This window comes from Lonchura striata, chromosome 37 (genome assembly GCF_050655825.1).
Source record: "Lonchura striata isolate lonStrDom1 chromosome 37, ASM5065582v1, whole genome shotgun sequence".
Classification (NCBI taxonomy): domain Eukaryota; kingdom Metazoa; phylum Chordata; class Aves; order Passeriformes; family Estrildidae; genus Lonchura; species Lonchura striata.
In genome coordinates this window covers 14,627,126-14,654,777 of record NC_140739.1, presented here as the reverse complement: position 1 = coordinate 14,654,777, position 27,652 = coordinate 14,627,126, and the positions used below count along the sequence as shown (strand labels likewise).

General features: G+C 56.0%; 2 protein-coding genes across 5 annotated transcripts in view; one reads left to right on the top strand and one right to left on the bottom strand.

Annotated features, from left to right (window-relative positions):
* Nucleotides 1–9: 9 nt before the first annotated feature.
* RUVBL2 (RuvB like AAA ATPase 2) lies at nt 10–8,673 on the bottom strand. Of its 2 annotated transcripts, XM_077789864.2 has the most exons (15): nt 8,611–8,673; nt 7,460–7,508; nt 7,139–7,194; nt 6,910–7,051; nt 5,805–5,934; nt 4,856–4,922; nt 4,629–4,735; nt 3,698–3,791; nt 3,493–3,616; nt 3,163–3,257; nt 2,931–3,049; nt 2,734–2,853; nt 2,012–2,141; nt 843–957; nt 10–90 (listed from the first exon to the last, which is right to left on the bottom strand). In XM_077789864.2, the coding sequence occupies exons 1-15, from the start codon at nt 8,620–8,622 to the stop codon at nt 65–67; spliced, it is 1,386 nt and encodes a 461-aa protein (XP_077645990.1). In that variant the 5' UTR covers nt 8,623–8,673; the 3' UTR covers nt 10–64. The 2 variants fall into 2 exon arrangements, with proteins under 2 accessions (XP_077645990.1, XP_077645991.1); XM_077789865.1 differs by lacking the exons at nt 6,910–7,051; nt 7,139–7,194; nt 7,460–7,508; nt 8,611–8,673 and adding an exon at nt 6,753–6,764.
* Nucleotides 8,674–8,692: 19 nt separating this feature from the next.
* The window catches only part of GYS1 (glycogen synthase 1), a 31,736-nt gene continuing 12,776 nt past the window's right edge, over nt 8,693–27,652 (top strand). The window contains exons 1-7 of one of the 3 annotated variants that reach the window (XM_085565818.1): nt 8,693–8,896; nt 12,096–12,233; nt 15,433–15,614; nt 19,393–19,584; nt 22,628–22,813; nt 24,522–24,666; nt 25,849–25,966. In XM_085565818.1, coding sequence (XP_085421944.1) covers nt 12,116–12,233; nt 15,433–15,614; nt 19,393–19,584; nt 22,628–22,813; nt 24,522–24,666; nt 25,849–25,966 — 941 coding nt within the window. In that variant the 5' untranslated portion in view covers nt 8,693–8,896; nt 12,096–12,115. Of the gene's footprint in view, nt 8,897–9,287; nt 9,398–12,095; nt 12,234–15,432; nt 15,615–15,920; nt 15,957–19,392; nt 19,585–22,627; nt 22,814–24,521; nt 24,667–25,848; nt 25,967–27,652 lie in introns of those variants that run through there. The other 2 variants (XM_077789863.2, XM_085565819.1) reach the window with 2 other exon arrangements.

The window sequence follows — 27,652 nt, the reverse complement described above, 5'->3', positions numbered from 1 at the left end:
TTTGGGAGATTTTTGGCTCTAAATCAGATTTATTGTACAAAGTGGGGAAGGGGCAGCGGGGGGGTCACGGCGTTTCCATGGATTCACCCTCTGTGGAGAGAACGGGGAGATGGGCTGGGTCAGTGTCCCCAAATCCCCAGTTTACCCCTTTACCCCAGTTCCTTTTTTTCCCATTTTATCTGATTTCCATCCCATTTCCACTTATTTTTGTCTCAATCCCATAATTTTATTAACTTGGCTATTTTTATGTGATTTTCCTAATTTTCACCAATTTCTCCCAATTTCACTGCTTTGCAACCAATTTTTTCCCTATCTCTCCCCTTTTTATCCAATTCCTGGCCAATTTCTCCCCTTATTTTTGCCCAAGTTTCCTCCTTTCTCCCATAGTTCTTAGTTTTGCGTTTAATTCTGATTTTTAACCCGCTCTTACTCAACTTGCTCTGTTTGCCCCAATTCCTTAACTTCTATCTCTTTCTCCCTCATGTACACAATTTCCCCATTTTTTACTACATTTCTCACATTTTGCCCCATTTGCTACATTTTTGCCCCTTTTTGTCCTGATTTTCCCATCCATTTTTACCTTTTTTTTTTTTTTTACCAAAATTCCATCAATTTTTACCATTTTTCTCCTCCTGTTTTGCCCAAATCTCTTGATTTTTCCTTCATTCCTTCCACTTCATTTCCATTAATTCATTTCCACTCCCTATCCCCTAATTTTTGGCCGTTTACCACAATTTTCTCCTGTTTTTACACCTCCCTGCTCCCCCTCCATGTTGCACCACGTTACCCACCCTTGTTTTGGAGACCCCCAGGTGTCCCCCCCAGTGTCCCCAGAGGCTCACGGAGCTCGTTGAACAGAAAAGCCTCCTGGTACTCCCTCATGTACTGCGTGGAGCGCGACTCGTCCAGGAACAGGGAATAAACTCGTTTGATGTCCTCCACGCCCACCTCCGCGCCCTGCCAGGACACCAACATCAGCAGCAACCCAGAATATTTCACCTCACACTTCCCACTCTCTTTTCCAGCTTGTCATTCTTTTCCCCCTCACATTTCCTGCCTTTTTTCCTCTCCTCATGTTTCCCGCCCTTTCCTCCCCTCATGTTTCCTTTTTTCCCCCCGTCACATTTCCCACCCTTTTCCCCTCACATTTCCTTCTTTTTCTCCCCTCACCTTTCCCATCCATTTCCCTCTTCTACCCTTTTCCCGTTTCCCGCCATTTTCTCCCCTCTCATGTTTCCTTTTTTTCCCCTCATGTTTCCCACCATTTTCTCCCCTCACGTTTCCTGCCCTTTTCTCCCCTCACATTTCCCACCCGTTTTCCCCTTCTAAACCCCTTTCCCCCTCATACTTCCCACCCTTTTCTCCCCTCACGTTTCCTTTTTCCCCCTCATATTTCCTGCCATTTTCTCCCCTCATGTTTCCCACTTTCCCCCCAAGTTTCCTGCTTGTTTCTCCCGTTTCCTGCTTTTTCCCCTCATGTTTCCCCCTCATGTTTTCTGCCCTTTTCTCCCTTCACGTTTCCTTTTTCTCCCCTCATCTTTCCTGCTCTTTTCCCCCTCATGATTCCCACCCTTTTCTCCCCTCACAATTCCCGCTCTTTTCCCCCCCTCACATTTCCCACTCTTTTTCCCCTCATGATTCCAGCTCTTTTCTCCCATCACGTTTCCCGCTCTTTTTCCCCCCACAATTCCCGCCCTTTTCTCACCTCATGTTTCCCGCCCTTTTTTCCCCTCATGTTTCCCTCCCTATTCTCCCCTCACATTTCCCACCCTTTCCCCAAACCTCATGTCTGACCCAAACCATCAGGAGCACCCCAAATCCACACTGACCCTCCCACTCCTCCCATGTCACCACAAACCTCCCCCAGAGACCCCCAAACCTCCCTCAGCACCTCGTGTCTAAGCCCCTCAATGCTGCCCCATAAATTTGGGCTCCCACACCACCTCCTGACACCAGTTTTTGGATCCCATTCCCCAGATTTTGGGGTGTCCTCAGGATTTGGGGTGCCCACCTTGCGTTTCCTGGCCACCAGGCTGGCGGCGGTGATGAGCTGCATGGCGTAGCGCAGCGACGTCTCCAGCCCGATGCGGGTCAGCACCGCATACGCGTCCTCCGTCATCTCCACGTCCTCCTCCTCACACCTGCGCCCCCAAACCAGTCAGGGGAACCCCAAAATGGCCGAGGGATCCCCTAAAAAGGGGTAGGGGGGACCCAAAAAGGGCCTGGGGGCACCCCAACGGGGTTATGGGGTACCCAGGGGGGATGATGAGGACCCAGGTTGGCAACTGGGGTGTCCTTAAGGGGTTGGGGGGCAACTTGTGGGGATTAGGGCTGTCCCAGAGGAGGTTTTGAGGTGTCTGAGGGGACTCTGAGGGAGTAAAGTGACACCTGAAAAGAATTATGGGGCACCCCAGGAGGCTTTTGGGGTGACAAGGATTTTGGGGATAACCTGCAGAGGATTATTGGGCGCCCCAAGTGTGTTGAGGAACATCAGCCATGTTTAAGATTCAGGGCATTTTTGGTGTCCAGGTGGGTTTCAGAGTTCAGGTTGATTTTGGGGGTGTCATAGATGATTTTTGGTGTTCCCACCCTATTTTGAAGATCTTCTGGGTCTCTTTCTCCCCATAAAAGCTGTGATGATTCTTTTTGGGGTGCCCAGGTGTGTCAGGGTGTGGTTTGGGCTGTGTCAAGGAGGATTTAGGGGTGCCCAGGTGTATTTTCGGGGTGTCCCACCGGATTTTGAGGATCTGCCGTGTCTCCTTGTCGCCGTATGGGGCCGTGGCGATGATCAGCAGCCGGTCCAGCAGATCCAACGGGAGCCCGTGGGGGCTGCGGTGGGCAGTGCCTCGAATCCTGAGGGACACGTGGAGATGAGGGGGTTCACCTGAGGTTTGGGGGTGCCCAGGTGTTGCCCAGGTGTGCTCAGCTACCTGGTGATGCCGCGGTTCGTGGCCATGATCAGCACGGGCGCCATGTCGCTCTCCAGGGCGCGGTTGAGGAAGGAGAAGCTCTCGATGTCCAACATGTGAACCTCATCGATGAACAACACCTGGGGGGTTTTGGGGAGGCTCTTGGTGATCCTCAAGGGGGTTTTGGTGCTCTTGGTGATCCCCAATGGAGTTTTGGGGGTGCCCAGGAAGGTTTTGGGGGATCAGGGCTTACCCCAGGGATGACCTCAGCCTTGCCCTCCTCACGCCACTCGGCCACTTTGGCGTTGATCTGCTCCCGCACCTCTGGCTTGATCTCACCTGTGTCACCTGGATTTGGGATTTGGGGAGGTCAGGGGTTGTTTTGGGGGGTCCCAGGTGCAGTTTGGGGGTCTGAGAGTACCCAAAAAAGGGCTCAGAACCCCTGGGGTGGATCAGATGCAGTATGGGGGCGCCAGGAGCAGTTTTGGGAGTCTGGGGATGGTCAAGAAGAGAACAAGGAAGCCCTGAGCTGGGTGAGGACAGTGTGGAGGATTTTGGGGTCAGTTTTGGGGTCTGAGGGTACCCGAGAACAGAGCGAGGAATCCCTGGGTGCGGGAGTTGATGACATCGATCTCGTGCAGCGACACCGTGTGAACGACCTCGCGCCGCTTCTGCAGCTCCCCGTCAGGGCACTGCACAAATTTCGTCTGGGGAGGGGGAGAATTCAGGAGGTCAGAGCCACCCCAAAACCCCCACTGCACCCCCCAGAAAACCCCCAAAAACCTCACCTGTGCCCCCATGGCGTCGTAGTCCCGTGCTCGGGTGAAGGAGCGTCCCAGCTTTGAGATCTTCCCTGTGGCTTTGTCGATTGTGATGACATCCCTAGGGAGGAAAATGGGGTATTTTGGTATTTTTTCACTTCTCACGTTTTCTGCCCTTTTTCCCCTGGCGTTTCCCGCCATTTTCTCCCCTCACGTTTCCCACCATTTTCTCCCTTGACATTTCCCGCTCTTTTTTCCCTCACATTTCCTGCCCTTTTTCCCCTCACGATTCTCGCCATTTTCTCCCCTCACATTTCCTGCTCTTTTTCCCCTCACAATTCTCGCCATTTTCTCCCCTCACATTTCCCGCCCTTTTTCCCCCTCACATTTCCCGCCATTTTCTCCCCTCACATTTCCCGCTCTTTTTCCCCTCACATTTCCCGCCCTTTTTTCCCCTCACGTTTCCCGCCATTTTTTCCCCTCACGTTTCCCGCCATTTTCTCCCCTCACATTTCCCACCCTTTTTTCCCCTCACGTTTCCCACCATTTTCTCCCCTCACATTTCCAGCCATTTTCTCCCTTGACATTTCCCGCTCTTTTTCCCCTCACAGTTCCCGCCATTTTTTCCCCTCACGTTTCCCGCTTTTTCTCCCCTCACATTTCCCACCCTTTTTTCCCCTCACAGTTCCCACCATTTTCTCCCCTCATGTTTCCCACTCTTTTTCCCCCCAGATTTCAGGGTCCCCACCCCAATTCCAGGGCCCCTCACCCTCATTTTGGGGTCCCCCCACTCACCCCACTTCTCCTTGCTCAGCTCCTCCATCTCTTTACCCCCCTCTCCTAAATCATCTCCCACCCCAATTCCAGCCCCCACCCCCCAAATTCTGTGATCCCCACCCCGATTTCTGGGTGTCCCTCAAATTTTGAGGTCCCCCCAATTTGGGGGACCCCCACTCACCCTGCCTGCACCTTCTCCTTGCTCAGAGCCTCGATCATCTTCGCCCCCAAATCGTAAATGGTCTCCATTTCTGTCGTTTTCAGCGTCAGCTTCCCCACTTTGGTCCCCTGTGAGGAAGAGGAAAATTTGGGGGGGTCCTTGAGGGGATTTTGGGGTGCCCTGATGGGATTTTGGGGGCAAAAAGAGGATTTTGGGGCCACAAAGAAGGTTTTGGGGTCCCCCCTCACCGTGCCGGTGGCCGGGCGGTCGATCTGGATTTCCACCACCTCCCCCTCGATGATCTCGGTCTCCTCCCTGTAATGCAAAAAAAAGGGAGGAACACCCCAAAAATGAGAGGGGAACCCCAAAATTTAGGTGTTGGGACATTTAAATGGGGTGGAGTAACCCCAAAATCGGGGTGGAGAGTGAAATTTGGGGGGTGCAGAGTAGCAGAACAGGATATGGGAATCCCAAAATGGGGCAGGAGGACCCCAAACTTGAGATAGAATCCCAAATTTTGGGAAGGAACCTCAAAATTGGGGTGTTGGACCCCAAAACAGGGGGAAAAGAGATGAAATTGAGCTCAAAACAGGAAAATGGGGAGCGGGAAGCACAAAATGTGGTGGGGGGACTGAAAATGAGGGGGCAGATTTTGGAATTTAGTGGGAGATTCTGAAATTGATTAAGATTTTGGAGAAAACACCTAAATTAGGACGGGAACCCCAAAATTATGAGAAAACTCAAAATTAAATGGAAAGAATGAAAGTGAAAAGAAAGCCAACAAGAAAGCTTAGAGTGGAAAGGAAAAAAAAAGGTAAGAAAAAATAAGACATTGAGCAAAAAAAACGGGGCAGCTGAGGACCCCAAAATTGGGGTGGATGGGGCAGGTGGGAACCCCGAAATTGGGGTGGATGGGGCAGCTGGGGATCCCAAAATTGGGGTGGATGGGGCAGGTGGGAACCCTGAAATTGAGGTGGATGGGGCAGCTGGGGTTCCCAAAATTGGGGTGGGGACCTCAAAATTCGAGACCCCACCCCAAAATCTGACAGAGTGCCCCGAAACCAGAGATAAAACCAAACAGAACTTGAAACAGATAAGACAAACATCCAGAAGGAAGAACAAAAAGAGGAGTGGGGACCCCAAAAAACGAGGTGGGACCCCCAAATCTGGGATGGGACCCCCTGAAAGGGGCCGTACTTGATGCGAACGCCGATGGAGCGGCGGAAGGCCTGGGTCAGCGCCTCGGTGCGCGACATCTCCAGCGAGAAGATCTCGCTGCCCGCGATGGCCGTGAAGGGCGTGTCGGGGCCCAGCGCCTGCGCCATGCCTGCGGGGGAAAACGGGGGTGTGGGGTCTTGGAGGGGGGTTTGGGGGGCTTGGAGGGGGATTTGGGGGGCTTGGAGGGGGATTTGGGGGCCTAGGAGGGGGGTTTGGGGGGCTTGGAGGGGGGTTTGGGGGGCTTGGAGGGGGATTTGGGGGCCTAGGAGGAGGGTATGGGGGGCTTGGAGGGGGATTTGGGGGGCTTGGAGGGGGATTTGGGGGGCTTGGAGGTGGGTTGTGGGGCTTGGAGGGGGATTTGGGGGAGTTTAGGGATAGTTGGGAGTGGGATTTGGGGGGGTTTAGGGGGGTTGGAGGGGGATTTGGGGAGCTTGGAGGGGGATTTGGGGGGGTTGGAAGGGGATTTGGGGGGCTTGGAGGGGGATTTGGGGGGGTTGGAAGGGGATTTGGGGGGCTTGGAGGGGGATTTGGGGGGGTTGGAGGGGGATTTGGGGGGGTTGGAGGGGGATTGGGAGCGGGTGGAGGGGAATTTGGGGGCTTGGACAAGGATTTGGAGGAATTTAGGGATGTTTCTGGGTGGGGACGTTTTGGGGACGTTTTTGGGTGAAATTTAAGAATTCTTAGGGTGGAATTTGGGTAGGATTTAGGGTTTTTTTGGGTGGGATTTGGGGATATTTTGGAGTTTTTTGGGTCACCCATCCATAGCAATGGCCATTTGCCCGTGCCCGGCTGCCTGGCCATCAGCACAGGGATTTGGGGATATTTTGTGGATATTTTGGGGATGCTTCGGGGTGGGATTTGGGAAAGTTTTTGGGTGGGATTTGGGGATATTTTGGGGTGTTTTTAGGGGTTTTTTGGGTCACCCACCCATGGCGATGGCCATTTGCCCGTGCCCGGCTGCCTGGCCATCAGCACAGGGATTTGGGGATATTTTGGGGATGCTTCGGGGTGGGATTTGGGAAAGTTTTTGGGTGGGATTTGGGGATATTTTGGGGTGTTTTTAGGGGTTTTTGGGGTCACCCACCCATGGCGATGGCCGTTTTGCCCGTGCCCGGCTGCCCGGCGATCAGCACGGCGCGCCCGGCGATTTTCCCTTCTTTGATCATCTCCAGGATGACGCCGGCGGCGCGGCGCGCTGACAGCTGCCCCACCATGCCCTGGGACACCTGGGGGGGACGGAGAGGGGCTGAACCCCCAAATTCCGGGGACGCAGACCCCCCCAAAAAAGGTACAAAGCTCCCCGATCCTCGTACCTGCCGCGGCTCCAGGGCATCATCCAAGCCCAGCCCGCGGATGTGGGAGTGGGCACCTGGGGGAGGAATTTGGGGGGGTCACAAGGGGTCCCCTTCCCATTTTGGGGACCCCCTCAACCCCCCCAAAAACTTTGGGAGTGATCCCCATAATTTCTGAGTCTCTCTGACCCCCTTTTCCCAATTTTGGGATCTCACCCCACCAACTGAGCGCCACTTAAAGCTCCCCAAAAAATGGGATTGCAGCCCTAAAATGAGGTGGGGATCCCCAAAAAGGGGGAGAACCCCCCCCCCCCCCCCCAAAATGAGGGGGTTTTGTCTCACCGATGCGCTCGATCCGGGTCACATCCCGAACCTCCGGAACTTTGGGGGTCTGGGAGGGAACTTGGGGTCACTTTGGGGGTCTCCCATTCCCACAGAGCTGCCCTTCAACCCCTCAGGACCCCCCCCAAATACCCCCAGGACCCCCTCAAACCCTTCCCTGTCTGGTCAGGACCCCCCAAGACTCCCCAAATTCCCTTCAAAGCCCAATTAGATCCCCCCCATCCTCTCAGGACACCCCAAATCCCCTCAGAGACCCCCCCAGAATCCCCTCAGGGAATCCGGGACTCCCCCATCCCCTCACGGGCACCCCCAAACACCCCCCGGACCCCCCCCAAACAACCCCAAAACCCCCCAAACATCCCCCAGAACCCCCCCAGGACCCCCTCAGACCCTCCAGGATCCCCCCAAACCCCCCCAGGATCCCCTCAGACCCCCGCACCCCCTCAAGACCCCCTCCCAGACACCCCAGGATCCCCTCAGGACCCCCTCAGACCCCCCCCACCCCCTCAGGACCCCCCCCAAACATCCCCCAGGATACCCCCCTGGACCCCCTCACCCCCTCAGGACCCCCCCAGGATACCCCCGTGGACCCCCGCACCCCCCCAGGATCCCCTCAGACCCCCCCCCATCCACTCAGGACCCCCTCAAATACCCCCAGGACCCTCCCAAACACCCCAGGATCCCCTCAGACTGCCAGGACCCCCTCAGCCCCCTCAGGACCACCCCAAGACCCCCCCAAAGACCCCCAGGACCCCCCCAAACATCCCCTGGACCCCCTCAGACCCCTCAGGGATCCCCCCAAACCCCCTCAGGACCCCCCCCAGGATCCCCTCAGACCCCCGCACCCCCTCAGGACCCCCCCAAACATCCCCCAGGATCCCCTCAGACCCCCCTCAAACACCCCCAGGACCCCCCCAAACCCCCCCAGGACCCCCTCAGACCCCCCCCACCCCCCCAGGACCCCCCCAAACATCCCCTGGATCCCCTCAGACCCCCCCACCCCCTCAGGACCCCCCCAGGATCCCCTCAGGACCCCCGCACCCCCCCAGGACCCCCTCAAACACCCCCAGGACCCCCCCAAACCCTCCCTGGACCCCCCCAGACCCCCCCACCCCCTCAGGACCCCCCGTTCCCCCGCTCCCCTCCCCCACCGCCGTTGCCATGGCGCCGCCGCTCCGCTCCCGCGCTGGCCTCGCGCTCTCCCGGCCGGAAGTGACGCAGGGAACCCGGAAGCGGGCGGGGCCGAGGCGGGAGCGGCGCCGCTCCGGCCGCGCCTCTCGGCGGCGCTCGGTCCTCCCGCCCCGCCGGGAGGGCCCCTTGCGGGGGGAGCGGTCCTGAAATCGGCCCTAAAAACCCCAAAAGCGGCCCCAAAATTCCGAACGTGCCCTTGACCCCGTGACTGCCCCGTGGATGCCGGAACTGCCCCGTAACTGCCCCGTGAGCTGCCCCACAGCACCCTGAGCCCCATAGCCCGCCCCCGAACCCCACAGAAAGCCCCATAACCGCCCCATAGACGCCGCCCAGCCCCATGGTTTGCCTCACAGACCTTCCATGACCCCATAACTCTGCTGCAACCCACCCCACAAGCCCTGGAGCAGCCCCACAGCCCCATAACCCGCCCCGTATCCACACCCTGCCCTATAACCGCGCCACAACCTGTCCTAGAGCCCCCCCCCCCACACCCAGCCCTCTCCCCATCCCCTAAATCCCCTCCCCCGCCCGTGGCCGCTTTAAGGCGCCGTTGCCCCTTTAAGGCGCCGTTGCCCCTTTAAGCCGCCCCCCCCTCACGTGCCGCCCCTCCCTCCCGTCCCCCTCCCGCTCGGCCGCGTCTCCACCAATCAGCGGCGGGGGGCGTGGCCGCGGCGCGGGGAGGGGGCGTGGCCCGGGGACGGGGGGCGGGAGGGGTCAGTCCGCGATCAGCTGCGGGAGCGCGGGGAGGTGAGGGGAGGGGGGCGGCCACAGTGGGACCCCCCCCCCACCGGGACCGGGGGACCCCCCCACCCCAAAATTGAGGAGGGGTCTCCTGCCCGGGGGGGGTTCAGGGGGGGTTCTGGAGCCGCTGGAGAAGTTTGGGGCTCCCTTGGGGGGGGGTCCCGTGAGGTGGGGGGGGGGCGCGGAGGGTTCGGGGGGGGCACCCATGGGTGGGGGGGGTCCCTAAGGGGGGTTTTGGAGGGGGAGGGGGGGGTTGGGAGGGGCTGAGGGGGCTTTTGGGGGGGTCCTGGGGGGGTTATGGGATTTTGGGGGGGGTCCCATGGGTGGGGGGGGTCGTGGGGGGGGGTCCTGGGGGGGTTATGGGATTTTGGGGGGGGTCCCATGGGTGGGGGGGGTCCTGGGGGGGTTATGGGGTCCTGGGGGGGTCCCATGGGTGGGGGGGGTCTTGGTAGGGGTCCTGGATGGGGTTATGGGGTCCTGGGGGGGGTCCCATGGGTGGGGGGGCTCGTGGTGTGGGTTCTGGGGGGGTTATGGGGTCCTGGAGGGGGTCCCATGGGTGGGGGGGGTTCCTGGGGGGGTTATGGGGTCCTGGGGGGGGTCCCATGGGTGGGGGGGGGGGTCTTGGTGGGGGTCCTGAGGGGGGTCATGGGATTTTGGGGGGGGTCCCATGGGTGGGGGGGGTCTTGGTGGGTGTCCTGGGTGGGTCCTGGTTGGGGTTTTGGGGTCATGGGTGGGGGTCCTGGGTGGGTTATGAGATATTTGGGGAGGGGTCCCATGGGTGGGGAGGGGTTCTGGGTGGGGTTTTGGGGTCATGGGGGGGGGCTCCCATGGGTGAGGGGGGCTCCTGGGGGGGGTTATGGGGTATTTTGAGGGGGGGTCCCATGGGTGGGGAGGGGTCCTGGGTGGGGTTATGGGGTATTTTGAGGGGGGGGTCCCATGGGTGGGGAGGGGTCCTGGGTGGGGTTATGGGGGGGGTCCCATGGGTGAGGGGGGATCTTGGGTTGATTTTGGGGGGTTTGGGGTCATGGGTGGGGGCTGGGGACTCCCCCGATATTTTGGGGGTCCCGATCCCAATTTTGGGGCTCCCATGACTCTCTGTGACCCCCAACCCCCCAAATTTTAGGGTCCTCCCCACAACCCCCCAATTTTTGTGTCCCCCCCCCCCCATTTTTGGCTTTCCACCAATTTTTGGCTTTTTCATTTTTGGCTTTTTCTCCCCAATTTTGGCTTTGCACTTTCCCCACGGGACCGGGGGCTCCCCCGATATTTTGGGGGTCCCATTCCCCATTTCGTTTTGGAGGTCCCGTGACCTCCCTGTGACCCCAAACCCCCCAAATTTCGGGGTTCCCCCCCAGAATCCCCCCAATTTTTGGGTTTTGCCCCCAATTTTTTGGCTTTTCCCCCCCAATTTTGGCTTTGCACCTTTCCCACAGGACCAGGGTCTCCCCGGTATTTTGGGGGTCCCGTTCCCCATTCCGGGGGTCCCGTTCCTGATTTCAGGGGTGCCGATCCCAATTTTGGGGGTGCCGTGACATCCCTGTGACCCCAAACCCCCCAAATTTTGGGGTCCTCCCTCCAACCTCCCCAATTTTGTGTTCCCTGCCATTTTTGGGTTTCCCACCCCAATTTTTGGCTTTTCCCCCCCAATTTTGGCTTTTGCACCTTCCCCACACGCCCGGGGGCTCCCCCGATGTTTTGGGGGTCCCGTTCCCCATTCCGGGGGTCCCGTTCCCCATTCTGGGCGTCCCGTTCCCGATTTCGGGGGTCCCCTTCCCCATTCTCATTTTTGGGGGTGCCGATCCCGATTTCGGGGGTCTCGTCCCAATTTCGGGGTTCCCGTTCCCGATTTTGGGGGTCCCATTCCCCATTTCGCGGGTCCCGTTCCCATTCCGGGGATGCCGATCCCGATTTTGGGGGTGCCGATCCCCATTCCAGGGGTCCCATTCCCCATTCAGGGGGTCCCATTCCCCATTTTGGGGGTCCCCTTCCCCATTCCCGTTTTTGGGGGTCCCGATCCCCATTCCAGGGGTCCCCTTCCTCATTCCGGGGGTGCTGATCCCGATTTTGGGGGTGCCGTGCCCCCCGTGTGCCCCCCAGGCCGGTTTCGGGGTGCCATTCCCCATTCCGGGGGTCCCGTTCCCCATTCCCGTTTTCGGGGGTCCCGATCCCCATTCCAGGGGTCCCATTCCCGTTTTTGGGGGTCCCGATCCCCATTCCGGGGGTGCTGATCCCGATTTTGGGGGTCCCATTCCCGTTTTCGGGGGTGCTGATCCCGATTCTGGGGGTGCCGTGCCCCCCGTGTGCCCCCCAGGCCGGTTTCGGGGTGCCATTCCCCATTCCGGGGGTCCCATTCCCGTTTTCGGGGGTGCCGATCCCGATTCCGGGGGTCCCATTCCCGTTTTCGGGGGTGCTGATCCCGATTTTGGGGGTCCCATTCCCGTTTTCGGGGGTGCTGATCCCGATTCTGGGGGTGCCGTGCCCCCCGTGTGCCCCCCAGGCCGGTTTCGGGGTGCCATTCCCCATTCCGGGGGTCCCGATCCCCATTCCGGGGATCCCGTTCTCCATTCCAGGGGTCCCATTCCCGTTTCCAGGTGTGCCGATCCCGATTCCGGGGGTCCCATTCCCGTTTTTGGGGGTCCCCTTCCCCATTCCGGGGGTGCCGATCCCGATTTTGGGGGTCCCGTGCCCCCCGTGTGCCCCCCAGGCCGGTTTCGGGGTGCCCAGATGCCGCTGGCCCGCAGCGTCTCCGTCAGTTCCCTGCCGGGCCTGGAGGACTGGGGGGGTCCCGGCGCCCCCGACAACGTGGTGCTCTTCGAGGTGGCCTGGGAGGTGGCCAACAAGGGTGAGACCCCCAAAAAACACAAACACCCCAAAAAAAATGGCCTAAAAACTGTATGGGAGCTCCCCCGAAACGAAACGATCCCAAAAAACCAGGTTAAAAATAAAAATACCCGCGAAAAAATAGCCTAAAAATGAAAATATCACCCCAAAAAATAGCCTGGAAGTGAAAAGAACCCTCCTAAAAATAAAAATACCCCCCAAAAAATAGCCTAAAAATGAAAATATCACCCCAAAAAATGGCCTGGAAGTGAAAAGAACCCCTCTAAAAATAAAAATACCCGCGAAAAAATAGCCTAAAAATGAAAATATCACCCCAAAAAATAGCCTAAAAGTGAAAATACCACCCCAAAAAATAGGCTGAAAGTGAAAAGAACCCTCCTAAAAATAAAAATACTCCTCAAAAATTGCCCTAAAAATAAAAATAATCCCCAAAAATAGCCTAAAAAGAAAAATAACCCCCCCAAAATAGCCTAAAAATGAAAATACCTCCAAAAAATAGCCTAAAAGTGAAAATACCCCCCAAAAATGCCCTAAATATGAAAATACTCAAAAAAATATCCTAAAAATAAAAGTACTCCAAAAAATAGCTTAAAAGTAAAAATACTCCCCAAAAAATAGCCTAAAAATAAAAATACCCCCCCGAAAATGCTGTAAAATTAAAAATACTAAAAAAAAATCCTAAAAATAAATATACTCCCAAAAAATTGCTTAAAAGTAAAAATGCCCTCAAAAAATATAGCCTAAATACGAAAATAACCCCCTAAAAAATAAAAATACTCCTCAAAAAATGCCCTAAATATAAAAATACTCCCAAAAAATAGCTTAAAAATAAAAATACCCCCAAAAAACAGTCTAAAAATAAAAACACCCCAAAAAATGCCCTAAAAATAAAAATACTCCAAAAATAGCTTAAAAATAAAAATATCCCCCAGAAAATAGCCTAAAAATAAAAATACTCCCCAAAAATGCCCCAAAAATAAAAATACCCCCCCAGAAAATGCCCTTAAAATAAAAATACTCCAAAAAAAATAGCCTAAAAATAAAAACACCCCAAAAAATATCCTAAACATTTTTGGGAGCTTCCCCGAAATTAAACAATCCCCCAAAAAATACCCTAAAAATGAAAATACCCCCAAAAAATATCCTAAAACATTCCTGGGAAATTCCCTGAAATGGAACAATCCCAAAAAAATAGCTTAAAAATAAAAATACCCCCCAAAAAATACCCTAAAAATAAAAATACCCCCAAAAAATACCCTAAAAGTAAAAACGCCCTAAAAAAAACCCCTTAAAAATAGAAATACCCTCAAAAAATATCAATACCCCAAAAAAATATCCTAAAGAATTCCTGGGAACTTCCCTGAAATGAGACAACCCTCTAAAAAATATTCTAAAAATAAAGATTCCTCCCTCAAAATAAACCCTAAAATTAAAAATACTCTAGAAAAATATCCTAAAAATTTCCTGGGAGCATCCCCGAAATGAAGCAATCCCAAAAAAATATTCTAAAAATAAAAATACCCAAAAAAAAAATCATAAAAACTATCTGGGAACTTCTTTAAAATAAAAACATCCCGAAAAAAATCTAAAAAATTCCTGGGAAATTCCCAAAAAAATTCCCAAAAAAATTCCCCCAGGTGTGTCGGGGTTGGGATTTGGGGGGTGCCAGGGATTTGGGGTTTCCATTTATTTGGGATGGATTTGGGGTGGATTTGGGATGGATTTGGGGTGAAATTGGGGTGAATTTGGGGAGAAATTTGGGTGAATTTGGGGTGAAATTGGGGTGTATTTGGGGTGAAATTTGGGTGGATTTGGGATGGATTTGGGGTGAAATTGGGGTGGATTTGTGGTGGATTTAGGATGGATTTGGGGTGGATTTGGGATGAAGTTGGGGTGAATTTGGGATGAATTTTGGGTGAATTTGGGATGGGTTTGGGATGGATTTGTGGTGGATTTGGGGTGAAATTGGGGTGAATTTGGGGTGGATTTGGGGAGAGATTTGGGGTGAAATTGGGGTGAATTTGGGGAGAAATTTGGGTGAATTTGGGGTGAAATTGGGGTGGATTTGGGGTGGATTCGGGATGGATTTGGGGTGGATTTGGGGTGAAATTTGGGTGGATTTGGGATGATTTGGGGTGAAATTGGGATGAATTTGGGGTGGATTTAGGATGGATTTGGGGTGGATTTGGGATGAAGTTGGGGTGAATTTGGGATGAATTTTGGGTGAATTCGGGATGGATTTGGGGTGGATTTTGGATGGATTCGGGGTGGATTTTGGATGGATTTTGGATGGATTTGGGATGGATTTGGGGCAGATTTGGGATGGATTTGGGGTGCCCCTGACCCCGTTATCCCCCCAAATGCAGTGGGGGGGATCTACACGGTGCTGCCCTGTGAGATCCCAGGTGTGTCAGGGTTGAGATTTGGGGGTTCCAGGTATTTGTGATGGTGCTCAGGGATTTGGGATGGATTTTGGATGGATTTTGGATGGATTTGGGGCAGATTTGGGATGGATTTGGGGTGTCCCTGACCCCCTTATCCCCCCAAATGCAGTGGGGGGATCTACACGGTGCTGCCCTGTGAGATCCCAGGTGTGTCAGGGTTGGGATGTGTCCCATGTGTCTGGGTTGATCTCAGGTATTTGGGGTGGATTTGGGATGGATTCAGGTTGGATTTGGGATGGATTTGGGATGGATTTGGGGTGGATTTGGGGCAGATTTGGGATGGATTTGGGGTGCCCCTGACCCCCTTATCCCCCCAAATGCAGTGGGGGGATCTACACGGTGCTGCCCTGTGAGATCCCAGGTGTGTCAGGGTTGGGATGTGTCCCATGTGTCTGGGTTGATCTCAGGTATTTGGGGTGGATTTGGGATGGATTCAGGTTGGATTTGGGATGGATTTGGGATGGATTTGGGGTGGATTTGGGGCAGATTTGGGATGGATTCAGGGTACCCCTGACCCCCTTATCCCCCCAAATGCAGTGGGGGGATCTACACGGTGCTGCCCTGTGAGATCCCAGGTGTGTCAGGGTTGGGATTTGGGGTGTCCCAGGTGTCTGGGTTGATCTCAGGTATTTGGGGTGGATTTGGGATGGATTCAGGTTGGATTTTGGATGGATTTGGGATGGATTCGGGGTGGATTTGGGGCAGATTTGGGATGGATTCGGGGTACCCCTGACCCCCTTATCCCCCCAAATGCAGTGGGGGGGATCTACACGGTGCTGCAGACCAAGGCGCGCGTGACGGCCGACGAGTGGGGCGAGAGCTACGTGCTGGTGGGGCCCTACGTGGAGAGCGCCGTGCGCACCCAGGTGGAGCTGCTGGAGCCGCCCCAGCCCGCCCTGCGCCGCACCCTGGCCGCCATGAACGCCCAGGGCTGCAAGGTGGGCACGCCTGGCACACCTGGGCACACCTGGGCACACCTGGGGGGGAGTTATGGGGTCAGGGAAGGAGTTATGGGGTCGGGAAATGAGTTTTGGGGTTGGGGGACTGGAGGGTCCCAAGGATTGGAAGGCACCCAGAGCACCATGAACACCCAGGGCTGCAAGGTGGGCACGCCTGGCACACCTGGGGGCACCTGGGCACACCTGGGGGGCACCTGGGGGCACCTTGGGGGGGAGTTATGGGGTCGGGGAAGGAGTTATGGGGTCAGGATGGAGTTGTGGGGTTGGGGGTCCCAAGGGTTGGAGGGTGCCCACAATGCCATGAACGCCCAGGGCTGCAAGGTGGGCACGCCTGGCACAGCTGGGCACACCTGGGCACACCTGGGGGGAGTTATGGGGTTGGGGAAGGAGTTATGGGGTCAGGAAATGAGTTTTGGGGTTGGGGGACTGGAGGGTCCCAAGGATTGGAAGGCACCCAGAGCACCATGAACACCCAGGGCTGCAAGGTGGGCACACCTGGCACACCTGGGGCACACCTGGGCACACCTGGGCACACCTGGGCACACCCGGGGGGGATTTATGGGGTCGGGGAATGAGTTATGGGGTCAAGGAATGTGTTTTGGGGTCAGGGAGCGAGTTATGGGGTCGGTGAAGGAGTTATGGGGTCACAGAAGGGGTTTTGGGGTCAGGATGGGTTTATGGGGTCAGGGAAGGGGTTTTGGGGTCGGGGAAGGCATTTTGGGGTCAGGATGGATTTATGGGGTCAGGGGGTTATTTATGGGGGGATTTATAGGGTCAGGGAAGGGGTTTTGGGGTCGTGGAGGAATTATGGGGTTGAGGAATGAGTTATGGGGTCACAGAAGGGGTTTTGGGGTCAGGGGGAGATTTATGGGGTCAGGGGGGATTTATGGGGTCGGGGAAGGGGTTTTGGGGTCAGGGAATGAGTTTCGGGGTTGGGGAAGGGGTTTTGGGGTCGGGGGGCATTTATGGATTCAGGGGGGGATTTATGGATTATGGGGGGCATTTATGGGGTCGGGGGGGATTTATGGGGGGATTTATGGGGTCACAGAAGGGGTTTTGGGGTCAGGGGGGGATTTATGGGGTCGGGGGGGATTTATGGGGTCGGGGAAGGGGTTTTGGGGTCAGGATGAATTATGGGGTTGGGGGGGAATTTATGGATTCAGGGGGGGATTTATGTGGGGGGATTTATGGGGTCGGGGGGGATTTATGGGGGGATTTATGGGGTCAGGGAAGGGGTTTTGGGGTCAGAAAGGATTTATTGGGTCAGGGAAGGGGTTTTGGGGTCAGGATGAATTATGGGGTCGGGGGGGATTTATGGATTATGGGGGGGATTTATGTGGGGGGATTTATGGGGTCGGGGGTCCCAGGGCTTGGGGACAGCCCCAGATTTGGGGTGAGGACACCCAAGGACCCTCCCCCAGTGGAGCCCCCAAATTTTGGGGGAATTTTGGGGGTCCCGGGGTGGGGGAGGCTTTCCCATAGGGGGGATTTTTGGGGGGGATCCCAGAGATTTGGGGGATTTTGGGGGGGATCCCTCAGATTTGGGGGATTTTGGGGTGGTTTTGGGGGATTTTGGAGGGATTTTTTGGTGGGTTAGGGGATTTGGGGGATTTTGGGGGGATGTGGGGGGATTTTGGAGGGATTTTGGGGGATTTTGGAGGATTTGGGGGGATTTCGGGGATTTTGGGGGATTTTGGAGGATTTGAGGGGAGTTTGGGTGGATTTTGGTGTGGTTTTTGAGGATTTTGGGGGATTTTGGGGTGGTTTTGAAGGATTTTGGAGGGATTTGGGAGGATTTCAGGAATTTGGGGGGATTTTGGAGGATTTGGGGGGATTTGGGGGTGGTTTTTGAGAATTTTGGGGGGATTTTGGGGGATTTTAGGGGATTTTGGAGGATTTTGGGGGGATTCGGGGGGATTTTGGGGCGGTTTTTGAGGATTTTGGGGGATTTTGGGGTGGTTTTAGAGGATTTGGGGGATTTTAGGGGTTTGGGGCAGATTTTGGAGGATTTGGGGGGATTTTGGGGTGGTTTTTGAGGATTGGGGGGGATTTTAGGGGATTTTGGGAGGATTTGGGGGGATTTTGGGGCGGTTTTTGAGGATTTGGGGAATTTTGGGGGATTTTGGGGTGGATTTAGAGGATTTGGGGGATTTTGGGGTGGTTTTTGGGGATTTGGGGGATTTTGGGGTGGTTTTAGAGGGTTTGGGGGATTTTGGGGTGTTTTTTGAGGATTTTGGGGGGATTTGGGGGATTTTGGGGCGGTTTTTGAGGATTTTGGGGATTTTGGGGGATTTTGGGGTGGTTTTAGAGGGTTTGGGGGATTTGGGGGTGTTTTTTGAGGATTTTGGGGGGATTTGGGGTGGTTTTAGAGGGTTTGGGGGATTTGGGGGTGTTTTTTGAGGATTTTGGGGTGGTTTTGAAGGATTTTAGAGGATTTTGGGGGGATTTTTGACGATTTTGGGGGGATTTGGGGGATTTTGGGGACACTTTGGTGGCACCCAAGGGCCCCGCGTGTCCCCGGGGGGGGTTGGGGACACGGGCCCGCCCCTCCCCCCCCGGCACGCGGGGTTTATTTTTAGCCCCCCCGCCCCTCCCCCCTCGGCAAAGGTCAGGGTGGGGGAGGGGCGGGGGGAGGGGCCCCTCCAGGGGGGCTCCGGCCCCGCCTGGGGGCGATTTTGGGGTCAAATATTCAATTTTTGGGGTCCTTTACGGCATTTTTGGGGTCACTGGGGCAAATTTGGGGTGATTGATCTCATTTTTGGGGACATTTGTGGCATTTCTGGGGTCATTTGTGGCGATTCTGGGGTCGATCATTCAATTTTTGGGGTAATTTTTGGCAATTTTTTGGGGTTATTTATTGCAGTTTTGGGGTCAATTATTTCATTTTTAGGGCAATTCATTCTATTTTTGGCATTGTGGCATTTTTGGGGTCGATTATTTTGTTTTTAGCGTAATTTATTCTATTTTTGGGGTCATTTATGGCATTTTTGGGGTCATTGGGGCAGATTCGGGGTGATTTACCTCATTCTTGGGGACATTTATGCCATTTTTGGGGTCAATTATTTCATTTTTAGGGCAATTCATTCCATTTTTGGGGGTCCTTTATGATGTTTTTGGGGTCGTTTATCCAATTTTTGGGGTGACTCATCCCATTTTTGGGGTCATTTGTGCCATTTTAGGGGAGTTTAGCCCATTTTTGAGAGAATTTATTCCATTTTTGGGGCGGTGACAATTTTGGAACCCCCAAATTTTGGGGTTCAGGTGAATTTTGGGCGCTGGCTGATCGAGGGCAGCTCTTGGAGGGGATTTAGGGTGAACTTTGATTTAGGATTTCCCAATTTTGGGCCACAAACCAACTGAGGTGACCCCAAATTGGACATTTTGGGGCGGTGACAATTTCGGGACCCCCCAGATTTTGGGGTTCAGGTGAATTTTGGCAATGGTTGATCAGGGACAGCTCTTGGAGGGGATTTAGGATGAACTTTGATTTAGGATTTCCCAATTTTGGGTCACAAACCAACCGAGGCGACCCCAAATTGGACATTTTGGGGCGGTGACAATTTCGGGACCCCCCCAAATTTTGGGGGTTCAGGTGAATTTTTGGCAGTGGTTGATCAGGAAGAGCACTGGGAAGGGATTTAGGGTAAACTTTGATTTGGGATTTCCCAATTTTGGGCCACAAACCAACCGAGGTGACCCCAAATTGGACATTTTGGGGCGGTGACAATTTCGGGACCCCCCAAATTTTGGGGTTCAGGTGCACTTTGGGCGCTGGCTGATCGAGGGCAGCCCGGCCGTGGTGCTGCTGGACGTGGGCGCCACGGCCTGGAGCCTGGAGCGCTGGAAGGGCGAGCTCTGGGAGAGCTGCGCCATCGGCGTGCCCTGGTACGACCGCGAGGCCAACGACGCCGTCCTCTTCGGCTTCCTCGTCGCCTGGTTCCTCGGAGAGGTGGGCCTGGGGTTCCATCAGGGGCTTTTGGGGTTCCTCAGAGGTTTTGGGGTGTCCCTGAGGGGGTTTCAGGTGGTTTTGGGGTGCCCTGGTACGACCACGAGGCCAATGACGCCGTCCTCTTCGACTTCCTTCTGGTCTGGTTCTTGGGAGATGTGGATTTTGGGGTTCCATCAAGGGGTTTTGGGGTTCCATCAAGGGGTTTTGGGGTTCCTCAGGGAGTTTTGTGGTTCCTCTGAGGTTTTTGGGGTTCTTCAGGGGGTTTTGGGGAGATTTGAGGTGGTTTTGGGGAGGTTTGGGGGAGGTTTGGGGAGGTTTGAGGGAGGTTTGGGGTGCCCTGGTACGACCGCGAGGCCAACGACACCGTCCTCTTTGGCTTCCTCGTCGCCTGGTTCCTCGGAGAGGTGGGCCTGGGGTTCCATCAGGGGCTTTTGGGGTTCCTCAGGGGTTTTGGGGTGTCCCTGAGGGGGTTTCAGGTGGTTTTGGGGTGCCCTGGTACGACCACGAGGCCAATGACGCCGTCCTCTTCGACTTCCTTCTGGTCTGGTTCTTGGGAGATGTGGATTTTGGGGTCCATCAGGGGGTTTTGTGGTTCCTCAGAGGTTTTTGGGGTTCCTCAGGGGGTTTTGGGGTTCTTCAGGGGGTTTTAGGGAGATTTGAGGTGGTTTTGGGGAGATTTGAGATGGTTTGGAGGAGGTTTGGGGTGCCCTGGTACGACCGCGAGGCCAACGACGCCGTCCTCTTCGGCTTCCTCGTCGCCTGGTTCCTCGGAGAGGTGGGCCTGGGGTTCCATCAGGGGCTTTTGGGGTTCCTCAGAGGTTTTGGGGTGTCCCTGAGGGGGTTTCAGGTGGTTTTGGGGTGCCCTGGTACGACTGCGACGCAAAGACTTGGTTCTCTTTGACTTCCTTCTGGTCTGGTTCTTGGGAGACGTGGATTTTGGGGTTCCATCAAGGGGTTTTGGGGTTCCATCAAGGGGTTTTGGGGTTCCTCAGGGAGTTTTGGGGTTCCTCTGAGGTTTTTGGGGTTCTTCAGGGGGTTTTGGGGAGATTTGAGGTGGTTTTGGGGAGATTTGAGGTGGTTTGGAGGAGGTTTGGGGTGCCCTGGTACGACCGCGAGGCCAACGACGCCGTCCTCTTCGACTTCCTTCTGGTCTGGTTCTTGGGAGACGTGGATTTTGGGGTCCATCAGGGGGTTTTGGGGTTCCTCAGAGGTTTTTGGGGTTCTTCAGGGGGTTTTGGGGAGATTTGAGGTGGTTTGGGGGTGGTTTGGGGTGCCCTGGTACGACCGCGAGGCCAACGACGCCGTCCTCTTCGGCTTCCTCGTCGCCTGGTTCCTCGGAGAGGTGGGCCTGGGGTTCCATCAGGGGCTTTTGGGGTTCCTCAGAGGTTTTGGGGTGTCCCTGAGGGGGTTTCAGGTGGTTTTGGGCTGCCCTGGTACGACTGCGACGCAAAGACTTGGTTCTCTTTGACTTCCTTCTGGTCTGGTTCTTGGGAGACATGGATTTTGGGGTCCATCAGGGGGTTTTGGGGTTCCTCAGAGGTTTTTGGGGTTCCTCAGGGGGTTTTGGGGTTCTTCAGGGGGTTTTGGGGAGATTTGAGGTGGTTTTGGGGAGATTTGAGGTGGTTTTGGGGTGGTTTGAGGTGGTTTGGGGGAGGTTTGGGGTGCCCTGGTACGACTGCGACACAAAGACTTGGTTCTCTTTGACTTCCTTCTGGTCTGGTTCTTGGGAGACGTGGATTTTGGGGTTCCATCAAGGGGTTTTGGGGTTCCATCAAGGGGTTTTGGGGTTCCTCAGGGAGTTTTGGGGTTCCTCTGAGGTTTTTGGGGTTCTTCAGGGGGTTTTGGGGAGATTTGAGGTGGTTTTGGGGAGATTTGAGGTGGTTTGGAGGAGGTTTGGGGTGCCCTGGTACGACCGCGAGGCCAACGACGCCGTCCTCTTCGACTTCCTTCTGGTCTGGTTCTTGGGAGACGTGGATTTTGGGGTCCATCAGGGGGTTTTGGGGTTCCTCAGAGGTTTTTGGGGTTCTTCAGGGGGTTTTGGGGAGATTTGAGGTGGTTTGGGGGTGGTTTGGGGTGCCCTGGTACGACCGCGAGGCCAACGACGCCGTCCTCTTCGGCTTCCTCGTCGCCTGGTTCCTCGGAGAGGTGGGCCTGGGGTTCCATCAGGGGCTTTTGGGGTTCCTCAGAGGTTTTGGGGTGTCCCTGAGGGGGTTTCAGGTGGTTTTGGGCTGCCCTGGTACAACTGCGACGCAAAGACTTCATTCTCTTTGACTTCCTTCTGGTCTGGTTCTTGGGAGACGTGGATTTTGGAGTCCATCAGGGGGATTTGTGGTTCCTCAGAGGTTTTTGGCATTCCTCAGGGCGTTTTGGGGTCCATCAGGGGATTTTGGGGTTCCTTGAGGTGGTTTTGGGTTTCTTCAGGGGGTTTTGGGGTTCCTTAGAGAGTTCTGGGGGGTTCCTCAGGGGATTTTGGGGTCCATCAGGGGATTTTGGGGTTCCTTGAGGTGGTTTTGGGGTTCCTCAGAGGTTTTTGGGGTTCTTCAGGGGGTTTTGGGGTTCCTCAGGGAGTTCTGGGGGGTTCCTCAGGGGATTTTGGGGTCCATCAGGGGATTTTGGGGTCCATCAGGGGATTTTTGGGGTCCATCAGGGGGTTTTGGGTTGTCCCTGAGGTTTTTGGGGTTCTTCAGGGGGTTTTGGGGTTCCTCAGGGAGTTCTGGGGGGTTCCTCAGGGGGTTTTTGGGTCCATCAGGGGATTTTAGGGTTCCTCAGAGTTTTTTTTGGGGTTCCTCAGAGATTTTTGGGGTTCCTCAGGGAGTTTTGGGGAGATTTGAGCTGGTTTTGTGGTTCCTCAGTGAGTTTTGGGGAGGTTTGGGTTGGTTTTGGGGAGGTTTGGTACAGCGACAATGACACGACGGTGACAGTGGTGGGGTCCCCGGCTGGGCTGTGGTGGCACCAGGTGTGGCGGGGACACCTGGGGCGCGGTGTGCCGGGCTCAGGTGCCACCTGGTGCCACCTGGTGACACCTGGTGCCACCTGGGGACAGTTTGCGGCGCAGAGCGAGGAGCGGCCGTTCATCGTGGGCCACTTCCACGAGTGGCTGGCGGGGCTGGGGCTGGTGCTGAGCCGCGCCCGGCGCCTGCCCGTGGCCACCATCTTCACCACGCACGCCACGCTGCTGGGCCGCTACCTGTGCGCCGGGAGCGTGGACTTCTACAACAACCTGCACAGCGTGAGTCACCGGGGACACCTGGGGACACACCTGAGGGGTGGGACACACCTGGGACACCTGGGGACACACCTGAGGGGTGGGACACACCTGGGACACACCTGGGGACACACCTGGGACACACCTGGGGACACACCTGGGGACACACCTGAGGGGTGGGACACACCTGGGACACACCTGGGGACACACCTGGGACACACCTGGGGACACACCTGGGGACACACCTGAGGGGTGGGACACACCTGGGGACACACCTGGGACACACCTGGGGACACACCTGAGGGGTGGGACACACCTGGGGACACACCTGGGACACACCTGGGGACATGGGGACACACCTGGGGACACACCTGGGGACATGGGGGTTGGTACCTGTGCGCCGGGAGCGTGGACTTCTACAACAACCTGCACAGCGTGAGTCACCTGGGACACCTGGGGACACACCTGGGACACACCTGGGGACACACCTGGGGACACACCTGAGGGGTGGGACACACCTGGGGACACACCTGGGGACACACCTGGGACACACCTGGGGACATGGGGGTCGGTACCTGTGCGCCGGGAGCGTGGACTTCTACAACAACCTGCACAGCGTGAGTCACCTGGGACACACCTGAGGGGTGGGACACACCTGGGGACACACCTGGGACACCTGGGGACACACCTGAGGGGTGGGACACACCTGGGACACACCTGGGGACACACCTGGGGACATGGGGGCCGCTACCTGTGCGCCGGGAGCGTGGACTTCTACAACAACCTGCAGAGCGTGAGTGCCACGGGACACCTGGGGACACACCTGGGACACACCTGAGGGGTGGGACACACCTGGGGATGTGGGGACACACCTGGGGACACACCTGGGACATGGGGGTCGGTGCCTGTGCGCCGGGAGCGTGGACTTCTACAACAACCTGCACAGCGTGAGTCACCTGGGACACACCTGAGGGGTGGGACACACCTGGGACATACCTGGGACACACCTGGGACACACCTGGGGACACACCTGGGGACATGGGGGTCGGTGCCTGTGCGCCGGGAGCGTGGACTTCTACAACAACCTGCACAGCGTGAGTACCACGGGACACCTGGGGACACACCTGGGACACACCTGGGGTCACACCTGGGGACACACCTGGGGACACGCCTGGAGTCAGGGCTCTCCGTGGGGTTCTGGGTGTGCCCAGGTGAGCTCAGCTGTGCCCAGGTGTGTGCCCAGGTGAGCAGCAGGTCAGGGCTGGGAGGGTTCCAGGTCTGCCCAGGTGAGCTCAGCTGTGCCCAGGTGTGCCCAGGTGTGCCCAGGTGACCCCCAGGTGTGCCCAGGTGTGCCCAGGTGTGCCCAGGTGTGCCCAGGTGTGCCCTGTCCCCAGTTTGACGTGGACAAGGAGGCCGGGGAGTGGCAGATCAGGGCTGGGAGGGTTCCAGGTGTGCCCAGGTGAGCCCAGGTGTGCCCAGGTGTGCCCTGTCCCCAGTTTGACGTGGACAAGGAGGCCGGGGAGCGGCAGATCAGGGCTGGGGGGGGTTCCAGGTGTGCCCAGCTGTGCCCAGGTGAGCTCAGGTGTGCCCAGGTGTGCCCAGGTGTGCCCTGTCCCCAGTTTGACGTGGACAAGGAGGCCGGGGAGCGGCAGATCAGGGCTGGGGGGGGTTCCAGGTGTGCCCAGGTGTGCCCAGGTGTGCCCAGGTGTGCCCAGGTGTGTCCTGCCCGCAGTTTGACGTGGACAAGGAGGCCGGGGAGCGGCAGATCTACCACCGGTACTGCCTGGAGCGCGCGGCCGCGCACTGCGCCCACGTGCTGACCACCGTGTCCCACGTCACCGCCGCCGAGGCCGAGCACCTGCTCAAGCGCAAGCCAGGTGTGACCCTGACTCACCTGGGGAACCCCAAAATCCCCAAAATCCCTTCCCAATATTCCCAAAACCCCCAAATCCCCCAAATCCCTTTCCCAAATTCCCCAAATCCCAGCCCTGGCACTGCCAAGGCCGAGCACCTGCTCAAGCGCAAGCCAGGTGTGACCCCGGCTCACCTGGGGAACCCCAAAATCCCCAAATTCCTTCCCAATATTCCCAAAATCCCCCAAATCCCCTTCCCAGTATTCCTAAATCCCTTCTCAAAATCCCCCAAATCCCAGCCCTGACACTGCCATGGCCGAGCACCTGCTCAGGTGTGAGCCAGGTGTGACCCCAAATTCACCTGGGGAACCCCAAAATCCCTCAAATCCCTCAAATCCCCTCCCAAAATCCCCCAAATCCCAGCCCTGGCACTGCCAAGGCCAAGCTCCTGCTCAAGCGCAAGCCAGGTGTGACCCCAAATTCACCTGGGGAGCCCCAAAATCCCCAAATTCACCTGGGGAACCCCAAAATCTCCAAATCCCCCAAATCCCTTCCCAAATTCCCTCCCAAAATCCCCCAAATCCCAGCCCTGGCACTGCCATGGCCGAGCACCTGCTCAGGTGTGAGCCAGGTGCGACCCCGACTCACCTGGGGCACCCCAAAATCTCCAAAATCTGCAAAATCCCCAAATTCCCTCCCCAATATTCCCAAAATACCCCAAAATCCCCCAAATCCCACCCCTGGCACTGCCAAGGCCGAGCTCCTGCTCAAGCACAAGCCAGGTGTGACCCCGACTCACCTGGGGCACCCCAAAATCCCCAAATTCACCTGGGAAACCCCAAAATCCCCCAAATCCCCCTGAGTACCCCAAAATCCCCCTGATCCCCTCCCGAAATCCCCCAAATTCCAGCCCTGTCACTGCCACGGGGAGGATTTGGGGGATTTGGGGGGGATTTGAGGATTTGGGGGGACATTTTTGGGGGCATTTTGGGTTCTCCCCAACCTCCCACACCTGGTGATCCCCAAAATCCTGGTGGACCCCCAAAGACCTCCTCCAAAAATCCCCTCACCCCCAAAATTCCTTATGGGGTTTCAGGGTGGGATTTGGGGAAGGATCCAGGGATTTTGGGAGGCGGATTTGGGGATTTGGGGGGACATTTTTGGGGGGATTTTGGGGTCCCCCTGACCCCCCAAAATCCCGCCCAGACCTGGTGACCCCCAACGGGCTGAACGTGCGCAAGTTCTCGGCCATGCACGAGTTCCAGAACCTGCACGCCCAGAGCAAGGCCCGTGTGCAGGAGTTCGTGCGGGGCCACTTCTACGGGTGAGGGACCCCAAAAGGGACCCCAAAATCCTGGGGGGACCCCAAAATCTTGAGGGGACCCCAAAATCCCGGGGGACCCCAAAATCTTGGGGGGATCCTGATGTGCAGAGGGTGGGAGCCAGGAGTTCGTGTGGGGTGACTTCTATGGGTCAGGGACCCCAAAAGGGACCCCAAAACCTCGAAAGGGACCCCAAAAATCCTGGGGGACCCCAAAATCCCGGGGGACCCCAAAATCCTGAGGGAAACTTGGGCAGAAACCCCAAAATCTTGGGGGGATCCTGATGTGCAGAGGGTGGGAGCCAGGAGTTTGTATGGGGTCACTTCTACGGGTGAGGGACCCCAAAAGGGACCCCAAAACCTCGAAAGGGACCCCAAAATCTTGAGGGGACCCCAAAATCCCGGGGAGACCCCAAAATCCTGGGGGAAACCCCAAAATCTTGGGGGGATCCTGATGTGCAGAGGGTGGGAGCCAGGAGTTCGTGTGGGGTCACTTCTATGGGTGAGGGACCCCAAAAGGGACCCCAAAATCCCGGGGGGACCCCAAAATCTTGAGGGGACCCCAAAATCCCGAGGGGAACTCAAAATCCTGGGGGAAATGTGGCCAGAAACCCCAAAATCCTGTGGAAGATTCTGAGCCAGGAGTTCAGGGAAGCTTCTACGGGTGAGGGACCCCAAAAAAGACCCCAGTACCCCTAAAGGGACCCCGAAACCCCAAAAGGGACCCCAAAATCCCAGGAGAAACCCCAAAACCACGAGGGGATCCCAAAATCCTGGGGGAAACCTGGGCAGAAACCCCAAATCCTGGGGGGGACCCCAAAACCCCAAAAGGGACCCCAAAAAAAGGACCCCAAAATCCTGAAAGGGACCCCAAAACCACGAGGGGAACCCAGAACCATGGGAGGTAACCCCAAAATCCAGTGAGGGAACCTCGGGGTGGTTTTGGGGTTCCCCAGGTGGGTTTGGGGTATTTTGGGTGTTTCTGTGGTGTTTTGGGGGTATTTTTGGGTATTTTGGGGTGTTTTTGACACATTTTGGGGTTTTTTGGGTGTTTTGGGGCTATTTTGGGGTATATTGGGGTGTTTTGGGGCTGTTTTTGGTGTGGTTTTGGGCTGTTTGTGGTGTGGTTTTTTGGCTGTTTTTGGGGTATTTGGGGGTATTTTTGGGCTGGTTTTGGGGTATTTTTGGGCTGGTTTTGGGGTGGTTTTGGGGTATTTTGGCATGTTTTGGGGTGTTTTGGGGTATTTGGGGTATTTTGGGGTGTTTGGGGGTATTTTGGGGTATTTGGGGGTGGGTTTGGGGTATTTTTTTGTATTTTGGGGTGTTTGGCGGTATTTTGGGGTATTTGGGGGTGGTTTTGGGGTATTTTTTTGGTATTTGGGGGTATTTGGGGGTGATTTTGGGGTGATTTTGAGGTATTATGCGGTATTTTGGGGTTTTTTTGGGGTATTTTTGGAGTGTTTTGGGTATTTTGGGGTGTTTTGGGGGTATTTGGGGGTGGTTTGGGGGTATTATGGGGTATTTTTTGGGGGTTTTTGGGGTATTTTGGGGTGGGTTTTTTGGGTATTTTGGAGTGTTTGGGGTATTTTGGGGTATTTTGGGATATTTTTGGGGTATTTTGGGGTATTTGGGGGTGATTTTGGGGTGATTTTGAGGTATTATGGGGTATTTGGGGGTTTTTTTGGGTAT